This window comes from Malaya genurostris, chromosome 2 (genome assembly GCF_030247185.1).
Source record: "Malaya genurostris strain Urasoe2022 chromosome 2, Malgen_1.1, whole genome shotgun sequence".
In the NCBI taxonomy this organism is placed as follows: Eukaryota; Metazoa; Arthropoda; class Insecta; order Diptera; family Culicidae; genus Malaya; species Malaya genurostris.
Window position 1 is genome coordinate 341,845,451 of NC_080571.1, and position 20,689 is coordinate 341,866,139.

Sequence of the window (20,689 nt, forward strand, 5' to 3'; positions counted from 1 at the left end):
CAAGTCTTCTACATGCTGTAACCAAGGTTATGGTAACTATTATTCAAAATCAATAATTCATCAACTTGTGTTGCCAGTTTCAATAGTTTTTTAGATGATTTCGTGTTGACATTACCAGTTACTGAGGGGTAGTTAAATTTTCGATACAGTTTCGATAGACGAGAGGCAGGTCGTGTCGTCGGTTTTAGTATGGTCTATAAATTACTTACATATAATTAAAATATATTAAGATATAGATATATTTATGTAAGCGATTTTTCTGTTACGTAAAAGAATATTTGTTTCGTGCTTTTCAACATTTATTTTTTGGGGGGGGTTTCCCGCGGACCCATAGATACGTACCAACATCACCTGGAGGACTCATGGGTTATATGATTCAATCCACCTGCCACTGTCGATCACCAGCTGAAGGCTGGATCTACCAAAATCGACCAATGCGACCCCAATACGACATCACCTAATGATACTATACTAGTTTTAAGTTAGTTGTTAAATAAAAATAGAAACTGTCCTTGGCATCGTATAGCTTAAGCAGTGTGCCTAAAATATTATGTTATGGAAAAAAAATTTCTTTTGACGAGGTACTGCAAAAAACCCATTGGAAATAAAGTATAAATTTTAACACTAGCCGTTCTCAGTGAGTACCGAATTCTTCACAGATTGCTCTTCAAAGCTTAAGATTTATTTATACCTTTCCGGTCCGGTTCACTGTCGACCCAGCTCCGTATACGGACGGTATTATCGTCAGTAATATATTTTTCCTAGAGTGACTATAACCAGAGTGGCGACAACTGTTCGTTTGGAATGACAGCTTTGTTCCAAACGAGCAAACGACCTGTCAAATACAATGGAAAGCTAACGAAAGTGCCAACATTGCGGATTAAACGTTTTAGTTTGTTGCCAACATTACGGATGAGACGTCGTTACTATGTTTGCTATGTTTCAATGCGTGCATTCACACTTGTCCGGCTCAGTACCGACGCAAAACGGTGCCCGGCAAGAGTGAATACAAGTATTGAAACGCGTGAAAGAATATTACCACCCGTGCACTGCCGATTGATAGCATTCAGAACAAGGGGTAGATCATTTATGACTAATGTATGAACAACGACCCGGGTTGGTGGTTCAATGCATAGGACGCTGGTCTTACAAGCCAGTTGTCGTATGTTCGAGCCCCGACCTGGAAGGACTCTTAGTGTCAGTAGGATCCATAGTACTAGCCATGCAATGATTCTGTACACTAAGAATCGGCTGCGAAGTCTGTTGAAACAGAAAAGCCAAATTCCACAAAAGGAATGTAATGCCAGGACTTTGCTTTGTATGAACAAATTAAATGGTATGCACTCTTATTTACGGTTTTCTTTCAATTGCGTATACCACTTACAACTAACTGGATATCTTGTTAATATGATTTCTTTGTCTAATTCAGAGAGTTTCACAGATTCTCAATGTGCTGCACATTAAAAAAAATGATAGTTCGTTTTCATCAGAAACCGTCCGTATTGTGTACCACTTACAGTCAATACAACTGAAACAAAGAACAGTATAGTGAAGTGAACAATAAGACGATTCGAAATGAGCAAATCTAACGCACAAGGAATGGTGATACCGTGACCTAAGTCAATCATTATTGACTTTAGTTACTAATTACTAAAATACAGCTTAATGCAAATGCAAATAATGCAGTTTATGTTCTATCCGCACTGATAGCGAGGCAAGTAATTTCGCAGCTAACAATAACAAGAAACATTATGTAGTACATGAAAACGTGAACTTCTACAAACCGGTGTATGTGGAAGATAATGCACTCAAAGTGCGTGTGCATGATCTCCATTCAGAGGCTGAGGAGAACTTCGTCAAAAAACAATCTGTCGCAATACGAAGAAATTCTTTCCATCGAGAGGGAACAATGGAAGATCTTTTTCCCGAGTGTTTTGAATGGTGTACGTGTCTTGATAATGCGCTTAACGAAACAAATCCCATCTTACGTAACCTTCGAATTCGACGGCAGGTGGTCATGTAGATCGTCACGTATGAAGGCCAGCAGACCACGTGTCAATACTGTCAGCCAACCACCAAAACCAAAGGCGCTGAAATGAAGAACCGATTCAAAACGGTTCTGCCAGTCTTTCGCTGGAGGGAAATCTGCCAGGCACATGCAACCGGGCGGACTTATAGGAAGTAGACACAGCCCGCATAGCGTTTTGGTTACCTGGGCAGCCATGGCCACCAGACGGTTACCAAAATTGATTCAGGGGCGGTTGTCAAATCCAATTTGACAAAACAAAGTCGCCTGTATCTAAGTTAGCCAAGCGTTTCCATTTTCTCACCTTCGCTGAAAATGTCAAACATTTCAATGTGGAAAAAACCTGGTGTATACGGTTGTATCGTTTGAGTTGTATATCTGGCAGCGTTGAGGCAGTCGGTCACCAGAATGTCTGCCAGCCATATTTTTCAGCTGGCAGCGTTTAGTCAGCCATGCGTATGCGGGAGATTTTGCGCAGACCGATATTTGAATCGGACACGGATTTCTGAAAAAAACTGACCTGGCATCCTTGCTGGTCATTGTATTATATTTATTCAGAGATTAGTGTTTATTATGTTTTTTTTTTAGATATAATATCGACTTAAGGTATTTGCATGCTACATTATTATTAAACATCGTGAAAAAATATGCTAAAACAGGAGTAGTTGAAGTAGTTCTGATCTTCGTGTAAATAAAATTTAAAGTAAGCCATGCCAGATTGGGATCGTCTGCTTCATTTCAAACGCCAGCTACTCTGTCGTTTGGCAGGTAATAGAATGTCTAGCATACCGGAGAAGTCGCTTCCAACGCTGAAAAGCATAACCGCACTGAAGAGTAGCCCATCCGCCACTGTGCGAGGAAATCCGTTAAAAAAATTCTCTGCTGGCAGTGAGTACAAGCACATCCTCAATCGATTGAAAACTGACTTCGAGAAACGGTACAATAGTACAAAGCCGACCAGCGATGCAGTGATGTCCGATTATGATGTGCTGAAAACCCTTGGAACCGGTGCATTCGGAGTAGTGGTAAGCGGTTTTTGTGCTCCGGAATATAATCTATTGAATACATTTATGCACTTTATTATAGAAATTGATTCGAAAAAAGAACACTGATCAATACTTCGCTTTAAAAATTTTGTCGAAGGAGAAGATTGTCCGATTGAAACAGTTAACGCACACCCTAAATGAAAAAAGGATACTGCAAAGTGTGGAGTTTCCTTTTCTAGTTAACCTCGAATGTTGCTATAAGGATAATTCTTACATATATTTAGCAATGCCTTTTATCTGTGGAGGCGAAATGTTTTCACTTTTAAGGAAAAATAAAAAATTCGGGGAAGATCAAGCCAAATTTTACGGAGCCCAGGTAGCGCTGGCACTCGAATATCTACACTTTATGAACCTGGTGTACAGAGATTTGAAACCGGAAAATATTCTTATTGACACAAGAGGATATGTGAAAATAACGGACTTTGGTTTTTGTAAGGTATGCTCTATTCATTAGCATTAAATAGCACTTTCTAAAATTTTATGAATTCACAGCTGATAAGAGATCGAACTTGGACGCTTTGCGGTACTCCGGAATATCTAGCTCCGGAGATAATCCAATCCAAAGGCTACGGCAAGAGTGTGGATTGGTGGTCGTTCGGAATTTTGTTGTACGAAATGGTTGCAGGGTATGCCCCATTCTACAGTCACACAGGTGATCAAATGGCATTGTTTGAAAAAATTTGCAAAGGACGCGTTCGGTTTCCAAGCAACTTTAGTAGTGATCTTCGAAATCTAGTACAAAATATCCTTCAGACTGACTTGAGTAAGCGGTATGGAAATTTAAAAAACGGAACAAACGATATAAAGCAACATGCTTGGTTTCGTACCATAAATTGGATTGGACTTCTGAATGCAGAAGTGACGGCACCGTTTATTCCAAAAGTGAACGGTCCAGGTGATACGTCTCAGTTTGATGTTTATGATGAGCAAGAAATGAGGGTGGCTTCGAAATGTTTATTTGTAAAAGAGTTCGCCGAATTTTAATCGTTATAGTTATGGACGTATTTTAAGTTAGCAAGGATTAATATATCACAAGTTGTTTAGATGATTAATAATTGATTTATTATTCATAACAAGTAAATTTTTCTTCATGTGCTTGGCAATTCAATTCATTTAACGAAAACAATAACAAATGATATAACTCTTAAATCTAGTAATATTGCGGTAGTTTTAAGCTAATAGCACGTCCGAATCTGGACGTTATTTTTTTCATAACATTTTCCGGCTTAGAATCATCAGAGTTTTTAACTTTTGATATTATCTTTTTCTTTAGCTGACGTTTCAAAACTGGGGGCTTTTTAATTGAACGTTTACGTTTTACTTTTTGCGGACGTTCATCGATTACCAGACCGTGTTCATCCTCGGTGCTAAAAGTTTCATCGATGTCATCCCGATTGAATAGTTTATGTACAGCAGTGGCGTTAATTGGAAGTTTCACAATTGGGTTAACAAGGCTTTCAATAGTACGCATCTCATCATCTGATATTGGATTTGGCGTATTTGGAGGAGCGATAGTCTGCATGTAGTAATAATCTTTAGGTGTCGATGTTGTTGCTCGATCCGCAATTATTACTTCCGGATGTGTGGAATTTATGTGACAGTTCTAAACGGGGAGATTTCTTTAATATTTCCATTTCAATTAGATATACTCACACACTACACAGTACCACAGCGTCGGTCGAATTAAACACACGAAAGCAGACCTGGCAAAACGGCTTAAGATGCATTTTCATATGCGTAATCATACTGAGACGAGTGTGCATACGGTATCCGCACTCTTCGCAAAGAAATTTTGGTCCACGTTTTTCACCTAAATCCATTTTGTTTTGGACAATGTTCTATAATTATTGTTACAAATAGATTCAAAAACGGTTAGCACGCAAAAAAAATACTTACATATAATACGTTAATATTAGCCATCTCGGTGGATTGTTTCAGCTCTTCTGGAAACTCTTTCTCCATTTCATTAAAAGGAACAACTTCGTTTACGGAGAGCGACGACATATCATTGGAATCCGTCTCCAGTACATAGCTGAAGTTAGTAAACGTTTCTTCGCCACTATCATTATTGTCCACTGCCAACCGATGCTTCCAAACTACAAACGCGTTCACTTCATCTTCTTCGTAAAGCACAGAGTCGGTATTCTTCTTGGCGGACATGTTTGGTCAGCTCAAAAATGAAAATTCAGAGGTTGCTTTGTGCAAGTTTACGCCCAATATTCAATATTGTTAGCTAACCGGACTCTGGCTGAGCAATACTGATATTTCTATCAAATCGAATAAACTTGCTATCAGATGCAATATTAAACGATATTTGTATAAAAAATTTGGGCAACTACGATAGTACACAATTATTTGTGTTTACTCTGCAAAAACAGCAAAGCAACTGACGATTATGATCAGCGTTGCCAGGATGCAAGATTTATATAGCAAATGCCAGATTTTTCACGCTTTGCCAGACACTCAAAGGGCTGCTTTACACGTGACAATATTATTGTCAATACCGTCAATCCAATTGACTTGGTAACTTGAGTTCGCATTTTTCTAGAAAATCAAGCGTTTAGAGCTTCAAATATTGCAAATGAATATTAAAATATAGAAAGAAGAGATTATTGCACATATTTAACAGTTTCTCTCTGGAGAGAAAGTATTGTTGGATTGATGAGCAGTTTTGATTTTTTTGACAATATTTTCGTCAATCCAATAAAGTTTCCATTACACGATCAAAAGTATTGTCAATACTCCTTGTATTGACAATAATATTGTCTCGTGTAAGGGCTGCTAAACTAACCAGATCTTTTGCCAGATTTTCCAAATTTTCCTAGATTTTGTCAAATCTCTAGATCTTTATGGTTTTTGCCTCTATACGATACGTGGTGAGAACCTTTTTGTTTTTCTTGCTCACTGAAAATGAAGTCCAATAAAAATTTACTTGTACATAGTAGACCCAGACAAATCCAGATAAATTTTTGAGTATTGACAGATTTTTGACAAAATAACCTGGCAACTCTGGTTATAATATAAAAAACCCCAAGACAAGACCTGACAACTGGCTTCTTATTCTTCCTTCTGAATAGCGGCCCTTACACGATCATTAAAAGTGTCATTACTAAAAAGTAATGACACTTTTAATGATCGTGTAAGGTCTACGAGTTCAGTAATGACAAGAGAAATGATGGAATTCCGGATTTTCCATCATTACCAACATTATTTCTTCTTCTTATTTCTTTTGTAGAAGTGCTGAATATCTTTAGAACTATACGCGAAAAAATGACAAAGTGTAGATTTAAATTGTTAATATTTCATGATTCCTTACACGAGTCATTAAAAATGTCATGACTAAAAAATAATATCATTTTAATGAACGTGTAATGGTGCACTAATGACGAGATTTCTAAAGCGGCCCTTACACGAGCATTAAAAATGTCAATTTAAATGATGACTAAGTAATGATGTTTTTCAAATTTGTTAGAAATCTCGTCATTAGTGCACCATTACACGTTCATTAAAATGATATTATTTTTTATTAATGACATTTTAATGACTCGTGTAAGGGCCGCTAATCATCATTCTCGTCATTTTCGTCCTGTGCACTGAGGAAAGAGAAATTAAGAGTTTCATAAGACTATGACATATGATTCAACTATAAATCAATTTCATTAGGAGCTGAAGATTTTCATAAACAGTCTTATGATTTTCTTAATTTTTTATCTATGCATGATATAATTATTCGCTCTATATATTTAATCAATATTATGTGAAAATGTCATAATTTCGACTTTTGATTTCATAGTTGACAAAAATGCGACCGAGGAAGGAAGTTCTCATATATTTTATCATTCCAGCATTGAATCCAACTGTTAAAATTTACTTTGGAGAGGATATTTCGAAGAACTGCAATGCACCATGTCATAACGAAAAGGGAATAAATGTTCTTTTGATCAAGGCGAAACGATACATAGATAGTACGACAGTATACAAGTTGATACCCTAGTCACGTGAATCACGAGTCATCGAAATCACAAATATATGTGTTGCGAATAGTTTGCAGAATGAAAATATCTTCAAAGTATTTTTTCAACAGTTGGTACATGAAGTATAAATAAAAACAAGTTTCCAATTAAATTGCATGGCAAAATTTACGATACTTATAAAATGATTATCATAAAACGTGACCAACGAAATTCATTCAAACATTTTTGTGAATTTCATAAGACTAGCTTCTGGATATCTGGAACAGAAGTCATGAAGAATTTCCCCTCTATATCATAAGACAAAATTGTGAAATACGTTTATAATCCTTATGTCTGAAAGTCATAATTCGTTCTTATGACTTTCGAAGACCGTTTTGCCTGAGTGTGGAATAAATACCAACGTGTCGGCTACAGTGTAGCCATATTTACAGACTTTTGTTATAACTTTATCTTAAGAAAAAAATATTTATTTAATTTAAATTTTTAGACTCGATTTTTGATTTGAAATAAACATGAAAAATGTTTTGGTGAATGCATTTTTTATTATATATTAACGCTTAAAAACAATTAATTGAGCTTCGATGACAAAACACGAAATATCTCATGTTGAACGCAAAATCGAATCCATTGTTGGCGTATTATCGGATCTTTTGGAAACCGGAAAAAGTCAAATTTGGATAGAAATGCTTAGTGCGACCACAAAGTGGAACACAACAGTTCATTCTTCTCGTAAAACTAAAGACACTTTCGAGTTTACACTAATTTAACAAATCTTTTTTGGTTACACTCTAATTCACTAAAAAGAAAAATGGCTTGATGCTGATTTTAATTACACAGTGCTGTCACTATATACATTTATTACAAATGCGATTGAAAAAAGTGAAACATTCTCTGAAAATTTTCATTTTCATTGGTGAGCTAAAATTATACATTTTAATAAACTCATTTTTGATTTTTTTACATTTGGCATCATTGCTCGCGTACCCCAAAAAGTTTTTTCTTTTCATAATGTACGGGTAGCAACATCAAAATCAGCCAATCAGAAACTGGTTCATTCTGGAACAAAAGCAGCCCACCCAATTGTCATGTCTTGTCTTAGTAAAAACCAAGAAAAACACAATGCAAGATTGCAATCTAACGCAGAATTATTTTTTTATCTAACGCGCCATCTAGGTTTCATTATCTGAACCTTTCTTAGGATGATGATTGAATTTTACATATAGGCTGCTATGTGGAAGTCACATAACTTTAATTATTTTGTAGAATTTTAGGATTTGTTACAAAAACAGTTCATTATAAAATGCAAGAAAATTTATTTTCTTTTTTTTTCGTGTAATCATGTTTGATTTTATGTTTGATGATATGTTGTCCAACATCAATATCCGGAACATGTTTCGGTTCAGTTGAGGTAATTTTGATTGCTAGAGAAAATAATCAAAAGTCGATAAAATGCTGTTTTTCATCATAATATCGCATTATTGGTTAAACTCTCCGGCCCTTCAACTGGAATTTAATAATGAACGCGGCAAATAAAATCATTTGGACAGTTATCAACATAACATTTTCTCACATGCTGGAACTGGAACTGAAAACTTTAATTGTTTGAAGCAGAATTTTGGGTGCCTTGTATAAAAAGATTTGACGCCATAAGAACTATTCACACATATCCGGTCCGGTTCAGTGCCGGCACGACACCGTGCACGGATACTGATATTATTTCATTCGTTTTCTATGCGCGTGTTCACACCTATCCGGCACCTTTCCATTTCAGTGTAGCTCGCCGTCAGTGTAGCATCCGTCCGGCAAATTCAAATTCGTCGTCACCGATATATTTCAATTTTCGCTGAAGTCGCTATGCCACTGTATTTGCTGTGCCAGAACGGAAACCGCACGGAAACGGAACGGAAGGGTTTCGACAAAAAAAAAAAACACTGCGGCGCTTTGTAGGCACTTTCACTGAACCGTCACGGAACTGAAATAGTCCTTTACTCTACGCAAAACTGTCAAGTTAGAATTCATGTCAACTTATGAAGTCAACATATTCGAACTAGATAATACAGAATATACATAATTAAAATTCAATTGTTGAAAAATTTATTTATATTAAATTTAAGTCTATCTGTCAAAAATATAGTTCTGAATTCATGTTGATCTGAAGTTTGTTTTCTAAATATCGGTCTGCATTTCTCATTACTTCTAATAAAATAGATGCTAGTTTCATTGTAGACTTTCAGACCACTCATTTTAAAATTGAAGAATATATAAATCGGAAAATCGGAAATCCACTAATATTTTATTTCCTTCAATCCGCAAGCATTTCTTTTAAATCTTTTGCATACATGACTCGAACGATAATTTTTGGCTCAAAATGTAGAATTGTACAACAGAGGAAAGTTTACAACACAGATTGTGTGTGAACATAAACCTAATCTGAACGAAAATAGAGAGAATGTACAGACCCCTTAGTGATAGACGCAGGACAAACATAGCTTTCTCTTGAGGCATTGTTGGCTTGTCCCGAATAAACATAATCTGTACCCTTGTCATTTTTGCTTGAATAGTTAGATAAGGACTGACCGGAGTAGCTCTGTTGATCCCATAGGCCGATGTGAGTTCCTGTCTAAGTCCTTATTTCTAGCGTTAAAGGCTTAGGTCTTAGGCCATTCGTGTTTTTAGTTCTGTTCTGGTTCGTTTGGTTCCCTAAGAAATAATCGCCGGTCTGTTACTATGAGAGTCTGTAGTAGTAACGACTATACTCGCTCCAATTTGGATATAATCAATGCATCCTTTTCTGTCCAATACCGGTTTAGTGCCAGCGTTAAGGTCAAAAATGCAATAAGTCTCAGTCAAGGTTTACTTTGGTACTGTTATATGCGGAGTATAATGCAAAAATATGAACCGGAGATTGTCGGCATCGCCGAATTAGTCGAACGAGAGAACCGTATTTTGCATATAGGACCGTTTGAAATGTTTTGCTTCAAATGTATCAAAATCCATCTCACTTTACACACGTATATATTGGTCATCTTTGTTTTTCTCATAGATCTAAATCAGTGAACTGTCACCAGTTGATTTTTTTTCTTCGACATATTCAAAACAATCCTAATAGCAGTCAAAAATTGTCTGACAATTTTTCCGAAAAAAGAGATTTTGTGTGGTATTCAAAATGGATTTCAATAAAGTATGATCTAATTAAGTGTAAGTTTAACGGCATAGAAAAAACGGAACTTTGTTTTCTAAATCAATTAATAAGGGTAAGGATTCACTCTGGACGAAACAAATATGAATCTGCACGAGCCGGTCGATATGCTAAACAAGGTTTGTCTTTTTACGAATACGATTTTATTTTGATAAATTAGATAACTGGTAAAAAAAACTTTTGATTTGTTTTTATTGCAGACCCTGGATGATCTCACTCCAGAGGAAAAAATGAGGTAAGGCTCTGGGAAAAACAATTTCCTCTTTTGTCTATACCAATATAACTCAGTGGCGTGTTCGAATTTCCCCTCCCTCGTTTTATCGATTCTTATCTGAAGAAAAAAAACACGCCGAAGTGTTACCATTTTATGGTTATCAATACATTTTGATTAGCATTGAATGCAATCCAAACACCCATAATCAATAACACAACGACATTCTTCTTTTTCTAGAATTGAACACATGAAGTTGCATGAAAAACACAAGGGTCATGAGTCCATGCACGCCGAAATGGTTGTTATCCTGCTAGTAACATTGATCGTAGCGCAAATCGTCCTAGTCGAATGGAAAAAGCGACATTATAAGTCTTACTCGGTAAAAAAAACCTGCTTCAAAGATGTTGATTGCATACATGTATTGAGATGCAGCCAAAATGAACTTAATCGGTTTTGCTTTTCAGCTCATGACACTGCTAGCACTTTGGTTAATACCGTTTGCATTATGCTTGAGGAATCAGTACTGGCGATTTACATTCTTTTGGCTTATATTCAGCTGCATAACGGCACTGGTTATGCGGAAGGCACTGAAAAAACCGGTGGCTGGCACCACCCCGCGATTAGTATATAAATGGTTTTACTTCATCTATAAACTGAGCTACGGACTGGGAATCGTAGGGTATATAATCATGATGTTCACGTTCTTCGGACTCAACTATGTTTTTAATCAAGCGCCGAATGTGTGGATGGACATTGGTCTATTGTTTGTGTTCTATGGATTGTACTACGGTGTGTTGGGACGGGACGTGGCGGAAATTTGCGCCGATAAAATGGCTGCTCACATCGGGGTAATAGATTTGGTTATTTTCTCCATTGAGTTAATTTATTTATTCAACTTTATGTCCAGTACTATACACCTAAAGGGATACCTACGCGACACCTGGAACGAAACGTGTGTGCCGTATGTGGCAATCAGCTGCTCACAGAGGTAAACGAAACAGGCGTTATCGAGGATACGTATAAGCTGTCTTGCGATCATATTTTCCATGAATTTTGTATACGAGGCTGGTGTATTATTGGCAAAAAGCAGACTTGCCCGTATTGCAAGGAGAAGGTGGACCTCAAGAAAATGTTCTGCAATCCGTTAGTATTAGTATTTTGTTTTTTTTTGTCTGAAATCTTTTGAACTTTAACTTGCTTAACATGCTTTCAGGTGGGAACGACCGCATGTGTTGTATGGACAGTTGCTAGACTGGATCCGATGGCTGGTGGCTTGGCAACCGTTGATACTGTTTATTGTGCAGGGGATCAATTGGGTGTTAGGATTAGAATAGCAACTCGAGATGGATCCTCTTTTTCGACGACCGCCACCCAAGCATTCGTATGCCTCGTCCTCAATGTCCACGTCGTACTTGTCACAGTCATCTTTGTCATTTGGAAATGTCATCGACACCAAAACTCGCGCCCAGCGTAAGCTAGTATTTTAATAATATTCATTGCCTCAGTTATTCCATGGTATGAGTTATCAATACACAGGGGATAAAATTGAAAACAGTAAATCTGCAAAGTGCTGGCTTTGTGTCTTTTATTTGAATGTTTACGGCATTATTTTAAATGTTTCTGGCAGTCGTTCAATATTGTTTGAATGACGATGGATTCGAATAGTACATTATGTAGAATTAATATTGCAAGGCCGCCGGGATATAGAAGAAAATGAAGATTAAAAATAGTTGCTTACATTTGCAATTTCACTGTTTTCAACCCCCATCTATTGCGATTGCCTGTTCTTTGTTTGCAAACTTCTCCTGTGACTGAAGCCAGTTGTAGAATGTAGTAGAGATGTGAGTGGTAATGCTTCTGCATTTTCATGCAAATTTGCACCCGGAATGATAGGATCAAGAACACGGTCAGGTTTTCTATTGTGTAATTTGTGGGATTGTAGATAATATTCAGAATAAAACACACTTTCAATACGACGCCTAATGTTTCAATGTACGAGCTGGAAATCAATATTTCTCACAATGAAAGAAAGCTACATACTTGATGTACAAGTCGTTCTCATCAATCTAATTAACGATGGCAATCATATCAGTATCGTAAGAAGCATTAGTAGTACCACTCGTTATGGTACCAATACTAGCCTCATTCTCACTAAATTTACAAGAATCACTCAAAAGGAATTCTTGCAGTAGCTCTCCGTAACTTGAGTGTGAACTAATTCAGTAGAAAGGTTTGGGTGAGTAGATTTTTTTTTAGTTTTTTGTCATGTTCTTTGTAACGCTCATTGAATTGAAGCCAACTGTTAGAAAACCAACTCTTCCGATAATTACCGTTCTATTGGGAATATATCTCTCAAATCTGCATAATTATAATTTACAATTATTAACTTCTTTTAAAGATTGCCGTCTCGGATGCCAATTTATCCGTCTTGGGTTTTTGGGTGCTGTGATTTTTTTTTTAATTTCAAGCATTGTCGTGTTTAGACCTGTGGTAAGTGAAATTTTAGTTCTACTCGCATAAATTTTTTAAATTTAATATACAGTTTCGTCGGTACTACGACACAAAAAGAACGGCTGCTTGTTCTTTCAATGTTCAAAATTTAAGAAGTTCGAGTACATGACATTTCTTCCAACGGTACTGAACTTCATGTTTTTATTTATTTATTTATTTGGAGCAGGGAAAAGCCCGGTGGAGATGAAATTTATCAATCTCTCTCTCCAACAGGCTCCTCATCATTTGTATCAACAGATTACAATGATCCAACAGATACATTAAGGCCTAACACTAAAATTAAAACTAACAGTTAAAACTAAGTTTATAACACTATAACTAGTTGATGACACCAAGCATAGCAGTATTAGTACTTTTACTTAGAAGGTGAGAGAGGAGAAAAGTGGTTAGGTAAATTGAAAACAAGGGTTGGTGGAGGGGGTGCTAAACGAGCGAAAACGAACGACGGGGTTGAAATCAGCATGCAGATCTAATTAGTCATCAAACAGATGGTGGAAGACAGAAAAAAAAACGACGAGGTTAGAATCGACATGTAGATCTAATTAGTGATCAAAATGGATGGTGGAAGACAGAAAAAGAGGAAATAACGACCAGGTTAATTTAGGCGAGCGAATCTAGTTAGTTTCAAATGAAGATGATGGAGAGCCGGAATGGGGGTTGAATGAAAATAAAACATTAACGGTTCCAGACAAATCCTAATCTGACAGGAGACATCATCTTATCTTATCTTGTCCTATCACAAACCTTATCAAAAACTTCAACGCTAACGTTAGTCATGTATGTTTAAACGGTATTCGAATAGTAAAACTAATAAAATTAGCAGGAAAAGAATCCAATAACAAGGTTTTTGACAGTATTTCGAGGTAAATGAAGATCGAACTCGTTACAACAACTGTTGAATAAGCGACACATACTGGAGACTGGTTCATTGAAACCGTAGTTAGTTCTAGCGCGAGGAACTCGGAGAAAAGGATTGAATCGCAAATTACGACGATGGATGTCAAAATTCAGCAGTTGTAGGAGATCTGCGCAATCAATCCGGGATTGGATTAAGTCCGCAACGAAAACAGCTTTTATGGTATCCCGGCGATCAGATAACAAATCGAGATTTATGAGTCTACATCGAAAACACATGTTGTAATACGGAGCGATTTTTTGCATTGTAAGGAAAATATTATTTTTTCCTTTCTCTCGGTATTACGTTCGTGTATTGCGTTTCATTAGAGAGTCTTTAATCAATAGGAAACTAGTGTGTTAAGTTGAGTGTCTTCATAGAATGCTTTATAAATGAAATTCGAATAATTCTTGCTTTTAAAGAAAGGATTTTCATATTTTGCTTTATATGAAAATAATTTTTTACAAAGAATAATTATTTCCAGTATCTTTGGAACAATATCCCGTAATATCAATGACAATATTGACCATAAAACAAAATCATCGTCGATTAAGCCATCAAATGAACCGAACTTTCCACACTTCCGAAAAGAACAACAACCACGTTGGAGAAAGTGGAGATAAAGACTGTTACAGAAAGTATGGACGCACTTTGATTTCGCTGTAACAATTCACAAGTGTTGGATATTCAAATTTTATTCGATATGCTGCTAATATTAGACTACAACAGAATATTATTCTCAACATTTGCTACTTAGCCATTGTAGACTAGCTGGCGCACCTTCTTGCGAACGTTCCTTATTAAATTCCTTACAGACTTCTTGGCGACAAGTTTTGACACGTTTTTCCAATCTTTTTCGAACTGCTGAATGGTTTCGGGTGCCGAGACATGTTAAGATGTGCCTAAAAGATGTCTTCTGGGACGAAAGTTACATTTTTGGCAGTATACCATTCTACCGTTGATTTCGAGTAGTGGCAAGAAGCAAGATCTGGCCAGAAGACAACAGGATCCTGGTGGCTTCGAATCATGGGTAGAAGTCGTTTCTGTAAACATTCCTTGATGTATATTTCGCTGTTCATTGAAGCAGTGATGATGAAGGGTTTCGAAATCCTACCGCAGCTACAAATTGCTTGCCAAACCATAGCTTTCTTACCAAATTTTTCGACTTCAATCGATGTCTCGGACTGATTTAAAACTTGCCTTCTCGCTTCTTCTGGTCCCGGCAAGGATTTGTAATCGAGTTTCACGTAGGTTTCGTCGTCCTTGATTATGCAGTTCAAATGTCCAGCAAGAATCGTATTGTACAGCTTTCGAACCCTCGGCCTGATCGATGCTTCTTGTTTCGGACTACGTTTTGGTTGTATGGGTAATCAGAGCTGAACACGGACATAGGTGTTTGTGTTGGTTTTAGGTTCGCATGGAAAAGAGGAAATTTGAGCAAGGATTCACTTGACTAACTTTGTGGCGTACGGACGTGCCGAGATTTTCAAGTTAATTTGGTGTTGTAAGATGACGGATCAGCGTGGAAATAAAAATTACGACATGAGGGTTAGCAGGGGCTTTTTTTCGACTCGTTTTCGGTTTATTCTCAAAGGTGTTATCCTCACTGCCCTGATTGCATTTTGCACGACTTTTTCACTTACTCCTTCCATTTTTGCTATCTTTCTCAGTGACAGTCCGCGTTCTGTGCACCATTTGTACACAATTTTTCGACGTTGTTCTGCTGAAAGTCCACGCATTTCGAAACAAACTAATGAAAACAAATAAACAACTGCACAAGTGGTTTGAGAAGAGCGTAAACAACAGGACGCAGCGAAATGGCAGCGGTTTTTGGTTGCGTCCATACTTTCTGGGACAGTCTTTATGTGGATAACTACACCTCAATCAATTCGCTCACGATCATTGATCAAAGCAATAGATACTGTTTTTCCATATATTTACTGTATGAAATTCGACTATTGTGTATACATTTTTCATACATTGCGAGTGTTGTGTTTTGAATAATCGATCCGCTGTGCTTTCGGCAATTAATCCCACCGCTGCTTACTGCTTACAATCAGCCACCGTCGCTCAGCTCTCTAAACAATAAACAACCGTTTCACCAGTGCTATTCTTTTGTGTGCGGCTTAAGTGAACCCGATCTAACACGGCAACGATGAGCGCTGAGAATAACTGTGCCAAATGCAGCCAGGTTATATCCGGCATCGATTCGGTTTCATGCCGCGGGTATTGTGGATGTAAGTTCCATATGACCTGTTCTAACGTCTCTCGAGCCCTCTTGAGTTATTTTACATCGCATCGCAAAAATTTGTACTGGATGTGTGATAATTGTGCCGCTTTGTTTGATAATTCGCATCTTCGTTCGATTTCAAAAGCGGCTGATGATAAATCACCTCTAGTGTCACTCACTGAGGCGATCAACAACTTGCAATGCGAAATAAAGCAATTGTCGAGTCAAACTCCACGTACTATCACACCGAGAACTCGAATATGGCCCATTGATCCTCGCCGTGCAGCCAAACGGCCCCGAGGACCGGACTTGTCACAGAAGGCATCCGAATGCTTGTCGGGATCGAAACAACCAGGAGAGAATGTTGTTTGTGTTCCTATCTGTGAAAGACCGGCGAACAAATTCTGGCTTTACTTGTCCCGCATAAGACCTGATGTGACTAATGACGACATATCTAAAATGGTTCGTGCAAACCTCGAATTGTCATATGATCCCGAGGTGGTTAAGTTGGTGGCTAAAGGAAGTGATGTCAGCAACATGACTTTCATATCTTTTAAAGTCGGTTTGGACCCAGCTCTAAAAATTAGCGCTTTGGACCCAACAACCTGGCCACAAGGAATTTTATTCCGTGAGTTTGAGGACTATCCGGATAAAAAATTTCGGGAACCATTCTCTCTGACTCCAACGTCGCAGCAATAGAAAGAGGTTTTATACTGGGACGCGCCGAAAGTGAAATTATGGAAGCCTCTGATCCCACCACCACAGTCGAGCCACTGCAGCCAGCGTTCGTCAGCCGTCCCGGTCCTGTGGGTGGTAATGGTGATGAGGTCTTCCAAGCCTCTAATTTCGGCAAGTATACATTTTTGTCGGATCATTCCATCGCTGATTTGTTTCCCGCTTCCAGTTTGTCACCAGATCAACGATCACTGGGATGCAGCGCCACTGGTATTATGGAAGCCTCTGATCCCCCCGCCACAGTCGAGCCACTGCAGCCAGCGTTCGTCAGCCGTCCCAGTCCTGTGTGTGGGAGTGGGGACGAGGTCTTCCAAATCGATTTTATAGGCAAGTACGCTCCCGTTATGGATGTTTCAAGCACTGAAATTTTACTCGCTTCCAGCTCTATGGCGGCGAATCAGTCATGTCTTTCGAGTATCCGGGTATACTACCAAAACGTTGGTGGTATGAATGCATGCATTGATGAGTATTTGTTGGCGTGCTCGGATGAATGTTTCGACGTGATAGCTTTTACGGAGACCTGGCTTAACGATTGCACCCTGTCTGTGCAAGTCCTCGGTGAAAACTATGAAGTTTTCCGAACGGATCGTAGTTCCAGCAACAGTACGAAGAGTACTGGTGGCGGCGTACTTGTTGGTGTTCATCGTCGTCTAAAAGCACAACTAATCCAATGTACCAGTGGTAGTTGCGTTGAACAGGTATGGGTACAAATTAAGTTGGCTAGTTATTCAACTTTTTTCTGTGCGGTTTATTTTCCGCCGGACCGTACTCGTGACCTGCCGTTGATCGATGCCCATCTTTTGTCCCTCGAAGAGATATGCTCTTACGCTTGTCCTGTCGACGAAATATTAATCGTTGGGGATTTTAATTTTCCCAATCTAAAATGGCAACCAGCTTCGAACGGCTTTCTTTTCGCGGATCCTTCGCAGTCATCTTTTCATGCTGGCAGTATCAGTTTGCTTGATCGTTACAGCACAAATCTGATGCGCCAATTCAACCACGTGACGAATGAAAACAATAAAATACTGGATCTTTGTTTTTCGAGTAAATCCGATTCCGCTCCCAAGATTGCTGCTGCACCCGTTCCTATGGTGAAATATGTAAAGTACCATCCTCCTTTATGCCTTGAGATAGAAGCTTCTCGGCAGTCTCATAGCTCCAATGTGGATGGAACCGTCAGATATGATTATAAAAAAGCAGACTATAGGAAAATTATCGACTTTTTGTCGAATATTGATTGGAGTGAAGTTCTCGACAAAGACGATGCAAATCTTGCTGTTCAAACTTTTTCCAATATTTTGACGTATGCTATAGATCATTATGTGCCGAAACGACTAAGTAATGCTTTCAGACAAGCTCCATGGCAAACTACTGAATTGAAACGATTAAAATCATCTAAAAGATCTGCGTTAAAAAAATATTCCAAGCATGGCGGGTATGCACTGCGTGCAAACTACGTACACATCAACTCTTTATATAAAAGGACAGCAAAACGTTGCTACGCACGTTACCTTCGGAATGTTCAGAACAAATTGAAGTCCGATCCTAAATCTTTTTGGAAATACGTAAACGACCAACGAAAAGAATCGAATTTGCCTTCGTCGATGGTATATGGGATAAGTGTTGGAACTAATCTAGATGAAATTTGTCTACTGTTTTCCGAAAAGTTTTCCAGCGTTTTCTCCAATGAAGTGTTGTCACCGAACCAAATCGCCCAAGCAGCAATGAACGTTCCAGTATCACATCAGTTGTTGGATACTATCAGTGTTGACGAAGATTCAGTAAAAATGGCTATCGCCAAAATGAAATCTTCGAGCTCTTCCGGACCCGATGGTATTCCTGCAATCTTTGTGAAAAAAAGCTCCATCGGTTTAATTTCACCTATCTGCCAAATTTTTCGTTTATCGCTAACATCTGGGATCTTCCCTGATTCCTGGAAGTTTTCATACATGTTTCCAGTTCATAAAAAAGGAGACAAAAAAGACATCGACAACTACCGTGGAATTACGTCGCTCAGTGCTATTCCAAAGCTTTTCGAAATGGTGGTACTTGATTCTATATTCAACCATTGTAAATGGTTTATTGCAGAAACACAACATGGGTTTATGCCGAAACGGTCCACGGCTACCAATCTCTTGACTTTCACGACGTTTGTGACGAATGCTATATCCTGCGGTTTACAAACTGATGTTATCTACACGGACCTTTCCGCTGCCTTTGACAAAATTAACCACGCCATTACTGTTGCTAAGTTAGACAGATTGGGATTTGGTTCTAACATGCTGCGTTGGTTTTCCTCATACCTTAATAATCGCCGATTAGCAATCAAGATAAATGACGCTATATCCAAAGAGTTCATCGCTTCTTCTGGGATTCCACAAGGCAGCCATCTCGGACCTCTGATCTTCCTCCTATATTTTAACGATGTGAATCTTTCTCTAAATTGTCCACGTTTATCTTTCGCTGATGATCTCAAGCTATTCCAAATAGTTCGAAGTAACGAGGATGCTGTTTTCCTCCAACACCAACTTGAAATTTTTTCAAAGTGGTGTGAGGTAAATCGAATGGCTTTGAACATTGATAAATGCTCAATCATCACGTTCACACGCAAAAAAAATCCTATAAGATACAACTACTGCCTTGATGAAGAAGTGATCAACAGAACCACGTGTGTTAAGGATCTTGGTGTAATTCTAGACGAGCAATTGTCTTTCAAGCAGCATATCAACTTTATTGTAGCAAAGGCATCTCGTAGTTTAGGATTTGTAATGAGAATAGCAAAACATTTCACAGACATTTACTGTTTAAAGTCTCTATATTGCTCACTCATTCGTACAACGCTCGAGTACTGCTCTACGATATGGAACCCATATTACCTTAACGGCTCCTACCGAATAGAATCAATACAGCGCAGATTCGTCCGTTTTGCTCTTCGACAGCTACCTTGGAATAACCCCAACGAGTTGCCTAGCTACGAAAGCCGTGGATTATTGATTGGACTCGACACCCTTGGCATTCGACGTAATTTGTCCCGTGCTATGTTGATCGCCGACATGTTGAACAACAAAATAGACTGCCCTGCACTCCTCAGCGAAATTTCTTTAAATGTACGCAGTAGAGCTCTTCGGAATAACGTCTTTCTTCGATTGCCTCTTAGCCGTACGAATTATGGATATAACGGTGCTATTATTGGTCTACAGCGAACTTTCAATGGAGTATCTGCCGGATTCGATTTTCACATTACGCGTAGCAGAATTCAAACAAATTTTTTAAACATACTTAGAAATAGGAATAGTTTTTAATCATTGGGACTACACATTGTCTGTTGATTACATGTAAATAAATAAATAAATAAATAAATAAATAAATAAATAAATAAATAAAAAGCAGACGTGCCGACGCAGCCTCGGTGATAGAAACAAAATATTGAACGATCAAAATCAATAACAATTGATCCACCTTCAATTAGTGGAATTGAAACTTTGCTGAAGAAAGTATTGCGCCTCGATATAAAAAAGGTAAGAGAGTTGCTGTTGTACAAATCTAATAATGCAATAAACATACAGTTCCTTTCCAAAAAAGAAGGAGTACAATAATGTTAAGTATAACATAAAGACTGTTCATGAAAGTATGGACGCAACCAAAAACCGCTGCCATTTCGCAATGGTTCAGAATCTGTCAATTTTTATGGCTGCGTCCTGTTTTTTACACTCTTCTCTAACAACTTGTTCAGTTTCGTTTTCATTAATTTGTTTGGAAATGCGTTGACTTTCAGCAGAACTGTCACTGAGAAAGATAGCAAAAATGGAAGGAGTGAGTAAAAAAGCCGTGCGAAATGCAATCAGGAAGTTCGGTGAGG

General features: G+C 38.0%; 3 protein-coding genes across 5 annotated transcripts; 2 read left to right on the forward strand and 1 right to left on the reverse strand.

Annotated features, from left to right (window-relative positions):
- The first annotated feature begins 2,722 nt into the window (after positions 1-2,722).
- LOC131428007 (cAMP-dependent protein kinase catalytic subunit alpha-like) lies at positions 2,723-4,086 on the forward strand. Its single transcript, XM_058591642.1, has 3 exons — positions 2,723-3,051; positions 3,113-3,508; positions 3,565-4,086. Exons 1-3 carry the CDS (start codon positions 2,737-2,739, stop codon positions 4,054-4,056), a joined length of 1,203 nt encoding a protein of 400 aa, XP_058447625.1. The 5' UTR covers positions 2,723-2,736; the 3' UTR covers positions 4,057-4,086.
- Positions 4,087-4,164: 78 nt separating this feature from the next.
- Positions 4,165-5,434, reverse strand: LOC131428008 (uncharacterized). The gene is made up of 3 exons (XM_058591643.1): positions 4,969-5,434; positions 4,740-4,910; positions 4,165-4,675 (listed from the first exon to the last, which is right to left on the reverse strand). The coding sequence occupies exons 1-3, from the start codon at positions 5,230-5,232 to the stop codon at positions 4,223-4,225; spliced, it is 888 nt and encodes a 295-aa protein (XP_058447626.1). The 5' UTR covers positions 5,233-5,434; the 3' UTR covers positions 4,165-4,222.
- Positions 5,435-10,112: 4,678 nt separating this feature from the next.
- Positions 10,113-12,435, forward strand: LOC131431877 (E3 ubiquitin ligase Rnf121). Of its 3 annotated transcripts, none has more exons than XM_058597820.1 (7): positions 10,120-10,227; positions 10,300-10,364; positions 10,446-10,480; positions 10,697-10,838; positions 10,924-11,307; positions 11,367-11,602; positions 11,673-12,435. In XM_058597820.1, the coding sequence occupies exons 2-7, from the start codon at positions 10,329-10,331 to the stop codon at positions 11,791-11,793; spliced, it is 954 nt and encodes a 317-aa protein (XP_058453803.1). In that variant the 5' UTR covers positions 10,120-10,227; positions 10,300-10,328; the 3' UTR covers positions 11,794-12,435. The 3 variants fall into 3 exon arrangements, with proteins under 3 accessions (XP_058453802.1, XP_058453803.1, XP_058453804.1); XM_058597821.1 differs by having other exon boundaries at positions 10,128-10,244; XM_058597819.1 differs by having other exon boundaries at positions 10,113-10,364.
- Positions 12,436-20,689: the final 8,254 nt, after the last annotated feature.

Bases quoted from the DNA above. Each gene is read 5' to 3' on its own strand.
- LOC131431877 (XM_058597819.1), top strand. From the start codon at position 10,329: ATGAATCTGCACGAGCCGGTCGATATGCTAAACAAG. The intron at 10,365-10,445 runs GTTTGTCTTTTT...TTTTTATTGCAG, and splicing joins CGGTCGATATGCTAAACAAG to ACCCTGGATGATCTCACTCC. The intron at 10,481-10,696 runs GTAAGGCTCTGG...TTCTTTTTCTAG, and splicing joins ACTCCAGAGGAAAAAATGAG to AATTGAACACATGAAGTTGC.
- LOC131428008 (XM_058591643.1), bottom strand. From the start codon at position 5,232: ATGTCCGCCAAGAAGAATACCGACTCTGTGCTTTACGAAGAAGATGAA. The intron at 4,911-4,968 runs GTAAGTATTTTT...CAATAATTATAG, and splicing joins CTAATATTAACGTATTATAT to AACATTGTCCAAAACAAAAT. The intron at 4,676-4,739 runs GTACTGTGTAGT...CTCCCCGTTTAG, and splicing joins TTAATTCGACCGACGCTGTG to AACTGTCACATAAATTCCAC.
- LOC131428007 (XM_058591642.1), top strand. From the start codon at position 2,737: ATGCCAGATTGGGATCGTCTGCTTCATTTCAAACGCCAGCTACTCTGT. The intron at 3,052-3,112 runs GTAAGCGGTTTT...ACTTTATTATAG, and splicing joins CCGGTGCATTCGGAGTAGTG to AAATTGATTCGAAAAAAGAA. The intron at 3,509-3,564 runs GTATGCTCTATT...ATGAATTCACAG, and splicing joins CGGACTTTGGTTTTTGTAAG to CTGATAAGAGATCGAACTTG.